General features: G+C 46.5%; 7 protein-coding genes across 7 annotated transcripts; 4 read left to right on the top strand and 3 right to left on the bottom strand.

Annotated features, from left to right (window-relative positions):
* Positions 1–1,649: 1,649 nt before the first annotated feature.
* On the top strand, positions 1,650–2,583 carry PpBr36_06793 (uncharacterized protein; the record flags this gene model as incomplete). Its single annotated transcript, XM_029893936.1, has 3 exons — positions 1,650–2,271; positions 2,325–2,447; positions 2,549–2,583. Coding segments are annotated over 3 exons (780 nt in total), but the record flags the coding sequence as incomplete, so codon positions are not given.
* A 1,485-nt stretch (positions 2,584–4,068) lies between these two features.
* Positions 4,069–4,357, bottom strand: PpBr36_06792 (uncharacterized protein; the record flags this gene model as incomplete). Its single annotated transcript, XM_029893935.1, has 2 exons — positions 4,069–4,197; positions 4,295–4,357. 2 exons carry the CDS (start codon positions 4,355–4,357, stop codon positions 4,069–4,071), a joined length of 192 nt encoding a protein of 63 aa, XP_029745984.1.
* A 589-nt stretch (positions 4,358–4,946) lies between these two features.
* Positions 4,947–5,081, bottom strand: PpBr36_06791 (uncharacterized protein; the record flags this gene model as incomplete). Its single annotated transcript, XM_029893934.1, has 1 exon — positions 4,947–5,081. The coding sequence occupies one exon, from the start codon at positions 5,079–5,081 to the stop codon at positions 4,947–4,949; it is 135 nt and encodes a 44-aa protein (XP_029746636.1).
* Positions 5,082–5,279: 198 nt separating this feature from the next.
* Positions 5,280–6,451, top strand: PpBr36_06790 (uncharacterized protein; the record flags this gene model as incomplete). Its single annotated transcript, XM_029893933.1, has 3 exons — positions 5,280–5,745; positions 5,797–5,993; positions 6,260–6,451. The coding sequence occupies 3 exons, from the start codon at positions 5,280–5,282 to the stop codon at positions 6,449–6,451; spliced, it is 855 nt and encodes a 284-aa protein (XP_029746635.1).
* PpBr36_06789 (uncharacterized protein) lies at positions 5,337–6,498 on the bottom strand (the record flags this gene model as incomplete). Its single annotated transcript, XM_029893932.1, has 3 exons — positions 5,337–5,777; positions 5,879–5,995; positions 6,364–6,498. The coding sequence occupies 3 exons, from the start codon at positions 6,496–6,498 to the stop codon at positions 5,337–5,339; spliced, it is 693 nt and encodes a 230-aa protein (XP_029745435.1).
* A 2,224-nt stretch (positions 6,499–8,722) lies between these two features.
* On the top strand, positions 8,723–9,444 carry PpBr36_06788 (uncharacterized protein; the record flags this gene model as incomplete). Its single annotated transcript, XM_029893931.1, has 2 exons — positions 8,723–9,157; positions 9,373–9,444. The coding sequence occupies 2 exons, from the start codon at positions 8,723–8,725 to the stop codon at positions 9,442–9,444; spliced, it is 507 nt and encodes a 168-aa protein (XP_029745436.1).
* Positions 9,445–11,496: 2,052 nt separating this feature from the next.
* Positions 11,497–12,033, top strand: PpBr36_06787 (uncharacterized protein; the record flags this gene model as incomplete). Its single annotated transcript, XM_029893930.1, is given in 4 exon segments — positions 11,497–11,661; positions 11,713–11,770; positions 11,860–11,975; positions 11,992–12,033. The coding sequence occupies 4 exon segments, from the start codon at positions 11,497–11,499 to the stop codon at positions 12,031–12,033; spliced, it is 381 nt and encodes a 126-aa protein (XP_029745431.1).
* Between the last annotated feature and the right edge of the window lie 94 nt (positions 12,034–12,127).

Here is a 12,127-nt window from a genome sequence, read left to right as displayed (position 1 = left end):
GGGATTTACAGACATCTCTCTCTCAGATTGAAGACCAGGCAATCAATAATCGACAGAAAAAGAAGCAAGAGCTGTCCAAAATCAAGGCGCAATACTCTTCGCTGAAGGGGGACTACGAAAGGTTAAATTGCGATAAAGTATCCGGTGTGAGCCGTTATGGGAGGCCATACACATCCCATCCGAGCTGGTGCCAAAGGTGCGCCACGTATAAAAAAATGAGCTCGTTAGAAATCGAAATTAACGAGTGGCCGCTACCTCAGGAACCTCTGGAGGCCCAGTCAACAGTGTGGGCCCTATGGATGGATTATAGCTTGCCTGACGCTGAAGTAGAGAGCTTTTGGGCAGGCTGAGGGGGAAAGAAGAAACGCACGCAGTGCTAATCCCGTACACACGCCTAAGCGAACAAACAACAAACGAACCCTGGCGCCTTGTCACGTGATGTGGAGCTAGTCACGGTTGGCAGTCGCCCAGGCACGCCACTCCGTAACAGTACCTTACCGGTCGCTCCAAAATCCAAAATTGGGGGCCAGCCCCAAAATAGGAGCGTCCCAGTAGTGGCGCAACGTGGCTAGTGCCGATTCTTGCTCCTATCTCACATTGCCTGATGATTTAACGTGGGAAATTATGTACCAAAGCCCCATCCTGAAGCTATTCCCAACTTGACGGGTCTCCCGCAATATATAGTAAGCTAAATTTGCGCTATGTTCCCAAAACTCGCTTTTTGCCGCTTGCAACCCCGTTCGGGTCGGTTCAGGTCTAAATAATAGGCCATGTTATATATATCTAGCCCGCCTTGGTCAACTGCGGGATTTGTTTGTCAATGAATTTTAGACCTTGTGCTGTAATTTCTCAACTGCTGACAATTTTAACGACAACGGCAAAAGAAAGAACAGGGTTAATCGATTTGGTTATAGGTAACCTAAATAAGTCAATGTTGAAGCCTGTCCTATTCCCAACACATTACGAAGTTAAGTGAAATCTAGCTTCCATTTCAGCAGAGGCGAAGCAGAAGCCACCGCATCTGGGTGATTTATACCAAGAACCTTTCTCTGCGGCGAGCACAGTCCTGTAATAGTTGAGTTGCATCATCCCATCTTTCTTGGTCTTTCCAAATGAATGCAAGATTATGCATGCTTGTCAATGTATCGGGATGTTGCTCTCCAAGCACCGACCTTCTCGTTTCCATCACCCGCACCTTCAGCTCTTCGGCCTCTTTCCTAGTCCCAGGACTCATCCCTGAAGCCCAGAACTCCACAATTGAGCGTGGCTCAATAGTGCCTTTGCCATGTACCTGTGGGTCCATCCAAAGAACTTTCTGGTTCAGGTCTGAGGACAACTTGTCGATTTTCGTCGCAAGCGGTGGTGATTTAGCTAGTTCGACGATTGACACTCCTTTATAATTAATTAAATACAAATCGTAAAAATATACGGCTTGCACGTTGGGTACAGGAATTAGTATAATTATTAACAACGATTTGGTTTATTTTTTAAATATTTTAATTAACCGAATTTGCATGGGGGACAGGGCGATTCGCAAGCGGTGGTAAATCTTTTCCCAAATTTATATCCTTCGAATCGACGTCGACCTTGCCTGTATCGAGCAGCAGTTTGACGACGGCCTCGTGACCGTTCTCCGCGGCCCGTGACAGCGGCGTTTGCCCGTCCTGATCTTTCGAATCGACGACGGCGACATTATCATTCGCCTCTTCTTCTCTCCCAGCGAGACTTTTGCCCCGTGGCGAGAAAAAGAAAACACTGAACCGGATTCGGATGACGTTAAATCACTTGTCTACGACGAGTTCGAGGCCAAGGTATCATCAAGGCACTTGGCCCTAGCTTCATATTACTTCGAAGCGATGCTATCGGGACCCTGGCTTGAAGCTGTTAGTTGTGCAGATGGATTACGCCACGTGTGCCTGAAAGACGAAGAAGGATTTGATCCCGACGCCCTCAAAATCCTATTTAATGTCATCCATGGCAAGAACAGGATAGTTCCACGGTCGGTGGACTTCGAGATGCTGGCAAAGATTGCAGTTATGGTGGACTATTTTCAGTGTTACGAAGCTTTCGAGGTTTATATTAATATTTGGATCGAGCCATTCACCGGAAAACCGCTCCCGACTTCATTATCAAGAGATTTCGTTTTTTGGATCCTGATTAGTTCGGTCTTCAATAAGCCAATTATCCTAAAGTCAGGAACAAAAATAGCGATTCTTCACGGAGCTGGCCCGATGCCAACTATGAAACTTCCCATTAGGAGCTCAATAATTGGTAAGTCCCCTCCCCGTTCGAGCTCAACGACAACTTGCTAAACCAGGGATTAGAAAATGTTCATTTTCAACAACAGAGTTTGGTGGGTCAGGTGCTCGATGCTATACGCCGGTTTTCCAAAAAGCTAGCCAAGGATAAGACGGGCTGCACGTTTCAATGCAACTCCGTACTGCTAGGTGCGATGCTCAAACAATTGCCCCATGAGTGGCTATGGCCCCATCGTCCAAAGCCATCCAGCAATTTCAGCTTTGCTGACATAAAGAAAACCGCGCTGCAGCTAAAAGTTCGGTGTTGTCAAGCATTACTATTTGAGTCACGACGTATGAAAATTTATTTACATTCGTCTGACCAGCATTTAAATCCAAAATGTAGCCCTAATGATTACCTTTTTCCCGAGATCGCGCGCCTGGAAACCTCATGCTCTGGCCTTTCGTTGGAAACCTGATTACTGTCAAAGGACTTTTCCTATGTGCTGGGGTTACTTCTTGTATATAGCCTAGTTATCTGCCAGCCGGTTCTATATACCCGGTATACTTGCAAAACGCATGATGTTTTTTTTTCTTTTCCTTATTGACACAACGGCCAATACACCTGGGTAGGGTTAGAGTGATACGATGCAGCCCCCGAAAATGACACGAATCCGTTGGACACTTTCTGTGCTACCCAGAGGGTAGTGTATCCACTGAACCTCTTCCCTAGTATTGCCATCCACCGTTGCAAAAAATCCCCGCCGACAATTTAAATCCCTGAAAAAAGATAAGCTCTCATCGCGTCTGCTAAAACTTGACTGAAGATAGGGCTTGTGGTACGACACTGCTTTGAGTTTCACGTGGCTTGTCCTTTACGACAAGTGAAGAACTGTCCTGTGTAATAGTGGTCGACTCGTCTGCTATAGGAAGGTTGAAGTCTTGGGGCCAGGAGGATCCGCGTGACTATACACTAACTGATCATCCTCGCTTATCGTATTGGGAAATGCAGTCTGGGAGGTATCCATCCATTCTTGGCAGCGGCCATAAATTCGCGACCATTCCACTAGCAGCTGAGGCACCTCCAAACGGCCCGCTTGAGAAGCTTTGTGCAGCGACGTCCGTCCTTTGGCATTTAAGACTGAAATTTCGACTCGTTTCCATTAAGAGCCGGGTCAAGTTATAATGGCTTTCCGAGGCACCCAATAAGTGCTTTGTTCTTACATATTTCTATGCTCGCCTGCCCCAGAAAGAAAGCGCCAGCAGAACGCACGGCCGCACATATCGACGAAGATCAGAAGGAGGTTCTACAGGCTCCACGACCATATTTGGCAGGTAGATCGCTGCCCTCGACATCCTCAAGAACGAGCCAACGCAGTCGCGCGTCTCCATCCGAAAGAATGAGGGAAGTAGAATCCATGGAGAGGTAATTAACCAACTATACTTGACGCTGTTGATAAAACTCGAGTGGTCTGACTACTTGGTGGTGCTTTAAGTTTCCGGTATTTTAGTTGTATTTCTTTCGGCTGGGAGAACTGACAGGTTTTAGCGGTGGCAAGAATTACTGACTCGGCCGAATCATGTTGCGTAAATTTGGCTGTATCGTCTGTCAAACTCCCGTTTTCCCACCACAGCGTCCACTAATCCAATATCTCATTTTGTGCACAGTAGTATGCTATTCCTGTAAATGGCTTTTATCTTGAAAGTTATACATATATCCCCTTTACAGTTGTAGCCCCCGTGCATAAAAGCCAAGTACTGCCGTCTTCAAGTTAAACTCCCCCAAGCGCAGCAGGTACCACTGATAGCTAGTTTTGGCGGACGGCAAGGCCTACTTCTTTGTTCCCTCGGCTTGTGTATTGTTGTTGCTGGAGGTAGCAACATTTGGGTTTTTGTCAGCTGCGGACTGGGCACGAGCCGCAAAGCCGCTCCTGTTGCCAGTCTCGTTAAAATGCTTGTCCTACAAAATGAACCAAAAGAAGTCCCAAGAAGTCAGCCCTATTGATTGTGAAAAAATAAAATGCAAACCAAGTTCGAAACATTAGGCAGTTGCTTACGTTGGCAGACTGTATGCGAGAGGCCGCATCCTTGGTCATGGGTGTAGGCTTTTCTTTAGGCATTGCAATGCTTTCAGAGAAATGGCTCAGAAATTTCTCAAAAGTTTGATTTTTGTATGGGCTTTTTCCGAATTTATCAAGGATGGAATTTTATGCTGTTGGTAGGTGTTGAAATCTTTATACAGATGTAGCTGTGTCTGCGATACCATTTTTATAAATACTACTGTCGTAGTAGCCACATTTTTCGCACCTTGTTTAATTTTAGGTTTGTTGGATTTTCCACCATTTATTTTAAAGGATTTGTCGGGTTGACTTCTGTTCTCAACAGAAAAGATGGGGTTCCAAATGATGGCATGTGCTCCGTCGTGTTCATATGAGTGTTGTAAGGTCATTCGAGATGCAAAGCTTGCGTAATGTCAGCATTCGTCCTCCAATGTAAGACTGGCAGTTTTTGTGAGCTGTATATGAATGATAAAGTTGAACGTAAAAACCGCCCTTCGCCGATCGGACCGCCGAACTTTATTCAGTCGACAGGATGGCGGAAATTTAATCTGTGTGGAGTTGCCAATTGGCGAGCCGCAAGATGAAACCTTGCAACCATCTTTAAATAAGAGACGTCATCCGGGTGGCAGGCAGCATTTGTACAAACCACTTATTGCTCTGTTAAGCTTCTTTGAAAGTTTTGCCTCTCGTTCGGCTGTGTGGCAACCCTGTCAAAGTTCATCAACACACATATCGGTATTTGGCAGAACGCACTCTCAAATAGTGGACTAGCCAATCGCAACATCTGGATGGCTGAAAGCTGTTTTGATCTGTATGTTTGAGTTTAAAATATTGCGTATTTCCCCCCCAATTGCGATTATGAAAGCATAGGGTCTCCTTTTGCAAGCCGCAAAATCAGTTCGTTAAGAAAAAAGAGTCAACTCAGGCTATCGCTTTTATTCTTTCTTTCTCCGTTTGTTAGATTTTGAAGTAAGACGAAGTGATGGACTCTGCTTCCCTCTCCCTGGCCATCCAGCTGATGCTGGAAGACTTGGACGCCCTAAAGTCCGGAATAAAGGGCAAGGGCCGGGAAGACGACGGGCCCCCTGATATTGCCATCGCCACGGAGTTCTTCCGAAAGGAACTCGCAACACAAGCAGTTCTTGCGTCCGATCGAACCATGTGCGAAAGTATTGCTGAGGCCGTGACCAAAGATGCTGACACAATCAGGTGCCTCGACCCAGAGCAGGCACAGCGGGATGCTCAGCTCGACGACGAGCTCGTCGACAAGCTGAAGCTCCTCTACGTCACCGACCGGGAAGAGCCAGTGGAAGATAACCAAGACCAGGACCATGAGCTCCCTGAGGCGGAATCTTCCTTGTGGGGCACTCGCCGCGTTGTTAAGCGGCGCCCAAGGAGGAATTGCACCGGTTGCGGCGACGAGTTTGACTTTATCAATGTGGCGCGCTGTCCCTGCTCCCACTAATACTGCCGAGGGTGTCTGAACTCTCTCTTCCAAGCCTCAACTCTTGACGAGTCTCTGTATCCCCCGCGCTGCTGCCAGCAGCGCATACCCCTAGATCAGAATCGCATCTTTCTGACCCCGGACCTGGTAGGCCGGTTCAAGGCCAAGGAGATGGAGCTGGAGACTTCCAGAAAGGTGTACTGCCACGACCCAAAGTGCTCCACGTTTGTGCCGCCAAAGTTTGTCAACGAGGTCTAAAAAACGGCTGTCTGTATCAAGTGCAACAAGAGGACCTGCACGACATGCAAGGGTGCGGCGCATACCGGGGATTGCCCCCAGGATTCCGGCGTCCATCAGGTGCTGGAACTAGCGGCCCAGGAGGGCTGGCAGCGGTGCTACAACTGCTTCCGGATCGTCGAACTTGGTTTTTGTTTTTTTTTTTTTATTTATTCCTTTTTCTTTTTTTTTTATTTTTTTTTTTTTCGCAGATTGACTTACCGATGCATTATTACGCACAGCATGTCGTTGTCGAGCACAATTTTGCTATCTTTGCGGTGAGCGGTGGAAGACTTGCACTTGTCAACAATGGGACGAGCGTCGCCTGTATAGTCGAGCCGCAAACGTCATCGCCAGAGACCCACAGGTCCGACTTTTGGACCCTCTGGCGCGTCAGGAACGGATGCGAGAAGCCGCTGCTCATCTCAGGGTGAACCACCAATGCCAACACACTAGCTGGGAGTACCGATCGGGCAGGCATCGGTGCGAGGAATGTCACGATTACCTCCCAAACTATATCTATGAGTGCGAAAGATGCCTTATAATGGCATGCCACCGCTGCAGATACAATCGGCTGTGATATCTAGGGAGATGGATTAGCGCACAAAGGGTTTGGCACTAGACAACCGCATTTCTTATTGGTCTTAGATGATAAGCGCAACAGTTGCAAAGTTATAAGAACGGTTAGGGTTAGATTTGGCGCAGATATCTGCCCATGAGATGACGAAGACGGGATGAGAAAACCTCTAGGTTACCCCGCTATCATCTAATCGTGTCAATCATGGGATCGCCGCCTTAGCATAAGAGGATGCAACACCTGTTGTTGTCCGTGCGCTCAAAGTTTTCAAAAGTGAATCTGAATTGTATATAAGTGCCGATCCTCAAAGGTTCGCCAGATTCACAGGCTTTAGCTACATCTCCCATATCGACATTATCTGGATGACTTTGATAACGAAAGCTTTTGCTTCTCCACCTGCAGCTGTGCGAACATTGGTTTGGACCTTGTTCAGGGCGAATTTGTCTGGTAGTTGAAGGGCATTGATGGAAAGGTGTGTAATACATGTTAGATCTTTTTCGATTTGGGTGTCAGGAGTATCCAGGACGCCCGTAATTATGAGCTTCCTGGCTTTGGAAGAGTCTTTTATTGCGCGGAATTATTCTTGCGATCAGAGCAGAACAGCACAAAAGACGGCCAAGCACATACGAAGACCCAACGGGCGGCGGGACTATTGAGGCTACTGGCAACAAAATGCATGTTGATGTTAGTGCTGAGAGCAAAGCCTCTTCCCCAAAAGGCCAGGAGACTTCGGTGGAAAAAAACGAGTAAGACAAAGATGATGCAAGCTCCGGAAGAAGCCAAGCGAGAATTTGAATGGCAGGAAACCCATAATGTACTAAAAGTACTAGGCTGCGACATCATCACAAAAAGCCACGACCACAAGCTTGAGCTCTTGGCGGGATGCTTACGGGTACCTATCTAACAAGTAGTTCGTCTCTCGTAACGGAGGGTGACCTTCGCGGCGGTGACCCTGGGCGCAGTGGGAAACGGGGTGACGGAGTTCTCCCGGTGCGTCTTGCAAACGAGGCTTCGAGGTGGATATGCATTAGCTGGTGAAGCTGCGAGGACTGCCATCCCGTTAGTAAGATATCGTTTGGGTCATAAGAGAAATGGGAGGAAAATCTAGCACTATATGTCAACAAAGGAAAGAATAATCACATGGTGTGCCTTCCAAATTGACATTGTCCTATTTCCCGTTGCGAAAGCTCCACCAATACTTTGACTGTAAGCCCGAGTGCCCCAGACTCAGTCGTTGTTGTGCAGAAGCCCTCAACTGACGACAGAAATAAGTGAAGTCGGGGAGAAGGACTTTTGCCTCGTCTCTGCCTGTAAATAAAATCCAGACCGGCTGTAAAAACGAGAATAGCATCTGCATCGGGAATATCGTTCTTGCTTTTCAGGTCTTGGCGTTGTCCATCAGTCAGAACTTTATAAATTTTAGAAAGCCACTGCAGGATAATCCCGTCCAACCATGGTGCAAAGGATCAGAACAGCTGCGCAAGGATCCTTGATCTCCTTTTCGGCTGTTCTTGGGGCAAACGCAAATGTTGTTCTATAGGAATATGCCGTTTCCAAATGTCGAACTTCTTTGCTGAAACTGATCGGGTGCCCTTTCTAGTATTTTTTCAAGGTCACTCGCAAGTTGATGCGGCATGAGCAAAGGAGAACATCGTCGAACAGTATGGCCCTATGAGCAGTCATAACTAACCTTCACTGGCGGGATTCCGTTGTTCACGGCTGTTTTCCCGATACATGTGGTGATTGAAGAACTTACCTAAAACGCTCTTATTAGCCACACATGGTTTTATTAATTAAAACCAACAATGGCACAGGTAAACCCATGCCCGACAGACATATGCGCAGCATGAACCTCCCTTCACGTAATATTCAAGACATTTGCAAGAGCTGATACCGTGTGTCGTACGAGCGATTTTTCAAAACATGCAAGGGATTAGGAGGATATTGCGTTAGTCTCGTGCTTTTTTGCTGCTCTTCTCCTTGTAAAAGGCTTCAAGTCTACCCCGTTCTAAATGTAAAGGGCATTGATTCTCCAGATAGGTAGGCGAATAGCCATAAAGCGATCGGACTGGATGGACCTCCAAAAGTGATGGTGAAGTTTTCGAACCAGGTATTGGACGCGCCCAAAATGAAGGCGGACGGACAAGTAGACCCTAGCACCAAAGTTTTAATGTCGGTCGATAAAGAGAATCTTCTCGCCGGAAACCCAAGCAACGACCGCTACAACGACCCTGCTGCCCGGAAGGCCCTTCTGGCCTACCGAGCCGATTTTATCCATTCCGTGCTTCAGTTGAATAACTATGGACGCAATAACTCAGGTCTAGTGGACGAATTGGCCACCAGTTTTGACGCGGCAATTTCCCTTGACCGGGACATACACCTACGCAACAGCGCCGTGGAGTGGCAAGTTCTGCCGCCTGGACAGAACAAGTTTGATCCAGACACTATGGCAGTCGAGAACGATGGTGTAATCAGTTCGAGAGCGCTAGTCGTGCTGGCTCCCGGACTGATCAAGAAGGGGCATGATGCGGTCGAGGATGTCGTATTGTGTCGAACGGAGGCGGTGTGTGAAGTGGATAGGATGGCCAATGGGAGCCAGATGAATGCGCCTACTGCCACGATCAGGGACAATGGGAGGCTAAACTGGATTCATGGATTTAAAAAAAATAGAGAGGTATTTCACTCGGAAAGTAGTGAGATGACTGGCGGGACTTCAGCACCTACTTCACTTTGTATATTATACGCTACATGGCTGGGACGCTATTCCTCTTCGCAAAGGGCATGCTTTGTTTGCGGCACCTCCTAATGATCCAGGAGGCAGGTCACTTTACTAGGATGCGCAACTATTAAGTTCATTTTGGATTTGATATCCGCTCATAACAAGGCACGATCAGAGAGGAAATTTCTGGCAAACTCCAAGATCTGGACCCAAGTTACATTATGCAATGCCAGTTTTGGTTACTTGGGTACATCTAAATGCCAAAAATACTAGATTGCTAGACATTCCACATACTAGGTTATAAAAGTGGTGTCTGCCGCGTGGATGGTGGTTTGAAGAGGGGTGCAAGGCGTTTTCGCGGCTCGCCAATTGGCCACATCAGATGGATTAAGCTCCCGCCATCCCAGTGACTAGGTCTAGTTAAATATAGTTTGCCGATCCGATCGGTGAAAGCTGGTTCAAGTTTGTCATCATGTGCCGCACCGAAACTGCCAAATTCACATGCACCGAGGATGAATGTCGATATTTTTACGATCCATTGCACAGTGCTGTATTTGTGCGGAGTAACATTAATGTACAGCACATAGAAACTCTTGATGGGACAAGATGATCGGTCGCTCCGTAGAACCGTGTTTAACATTCATTAGATAGTGTGGATAACTTTGGTGACTCTGTACTCTTAGGGGCATAATTATCATGCTTTCTACCACACACATCAACTTTCTACATTGCTTCATACAGTGCCAACTAGGGCTGCCCTGATCACTATACCGCCACGCCAAATCTAGGGTCGTGTCCAGGGTCCACCAACCTCGGACTAAAAGCGTCTCTCCAGCGTGTTTACCACGTGGTACATTTTTCATTCCAGTCTATCATCAAATCGGGGTTCGTACACATATTTAGTACCCAACTACTGCGTCGCGATCCGAAAACAAGGCTCGATTTGCCTAGATAAATAGCTAGAGAAGAAGCCGCCGACAGGTTAATATTGAATCTAAGCTTACTATGTAAGCTTAATAAGTACCGCATTCTGTTAGTTAGGGCTCCCGTGAAAGACTTTCCTTGCCCTCTTAACGCTAGCATCAATAACGCTAATTTTGCAGATCATCATGGCCCTTTTGAGCATGTGCCTTTTGAATTTTTTCAGCCACGCAACCAGTCACCTTGCGTCTACCCGTCGTCCCATGTCGACTAAATTAAAGACACAGGATTCTGATAAGAGTGGAGCCTAGGTTTACTATGCACCTGATAAAGATGCTCACATCTAGAGACATGTGCCAGCAAAGGTTTGCGAAAGTTGATTTTTTTGGGTTTCCAAAGTCTGAACTATAAGTTACCTTGCATTCAGAAGTCAAGATTTCCGCCTTTCTTAGTACGTGTGTGAATTCTGCCTGACATGTGAAGAAGTTGAACGTGAACCAAGATGTTCACAGTTCATATGCTCAAGTTTGAGATAAGATGACTGGTACTTTATCTGTCTAGTTGGATTATGTACGAACCTTGTGTTCTGCACCTATCAACAAAGGTTTTACTTTTGTCAATGGAGTTCAAAATTCCAACAGGAATAATATTTTATCGCTAAACGCCTTAGTAATTGGGACGAAAAACTGAGCTTGAAACACGCGACTAAATAGCGATCAGCCTTAGTTCAGGATATAAGGACAAATTCTCAGTTATAGTTAAGAAGATCATTGAAACTTTGTTACTGTGTTTGGATAACCACACCATACTGGATGTCAGTAACCAAGAAGGTTCACCTCAACCAAACTCTTTAACAAAAACAATAAAGGTGTGCGCTTTTATCCAGTATACTTTCTGTTTTGGTATTGATTCACAGTTTGAGTGTCAGTTTGCCTTGCTTAACGGATTTGGCAAGAGAATTGAAGTCTGAAAATCACTTACACCATGTTGTGACTTTTGTGATTTTCAGTCAGCCTGCACCTGCAATGGCCCGGAAAGTCTTTATTCTATTAAGCCTTTCTCATTTCTCTGAATCTGTATTAGCACGATATCTTTCCTCGGTTCACAGCACCCCCTTTGTTATGTTAAATGTGCGAGCTTGCCTCTTTCTTTTAACAAAGAACAACTCAACAATTGTTTTCAGTCTCAGCAGGGAAGTTTGAAACTTGAACCAAGTCTCACTATTTTTGTCAATTATATTCTTTACAGTCAGTTAACTCTCAATGTCGAAGACTGCGTTCATGTACATGGTGAACCATGTCTTCCTTCCACCCAAGCTCCCCGAGGAAGATGATTCGGATCCAACCAACAGTTCAGCTCTGCAATCAACTGTCTTGAAAATCACCGAGAAGCTTGAAGATTTCGTCCCTTCCGCCAAACATGGATTAGTACGCTCTGCAGTGGCAATGATCCGACGAATGGTTTAAGCTCAAGATCAGAATGGAAATGTCAACTACATCAGGTTTGAAGGAGTGTTGCAAGAGCTCAGCCAGAGTGGTCGGTAACTATCCTAACAATATGTTGTTTTCCATATTGCCTCCCTAATCTAGGGAAAGGGGGTTAATGAATACTAACAAAAACAATAGGCCCGGGTGCGGCTGTACCAGTACATACCCATTCCCAGAACGCGGGCGTTCTTGTCTATAAGAGCAAGGACTCTATCTCTATTGAGTCTTTTGAGCTTTCTCCCCTAAACTCCGCCGTTATGAAATCTCCAGGTCGACTCCGCCGATACTTCCCTGGGCCTGCACTGGCGATGAACCTGGAAACCTTCTGTGATAAAAAGTTCCGGACCTGTTTCGCTGCGCTTCTGCACAAGCTTTGCCATCAAAGAAATCCCGACACTTGTCCTCT

This window comes from Pyricularia pennisetigena, assembly GCF_004337985.1.
Source record: "Pyricularia pennisetigena strain Br36 chromosome 4 map unlocalized Pyricularia_pennisetigena_Br36_Scf_6, whole genome shotgun sequence".
Lineage (NCBI taxonomy): Eukaryota > Fungi > Ascomycota > Sordariomycetes > Magnaporthales > Pyriculariaceae > Pyricularia > Pyricularia pennisetigena.
This window is presented reverse-complemented; position numbering and strand designations above follow the sequence as displayed.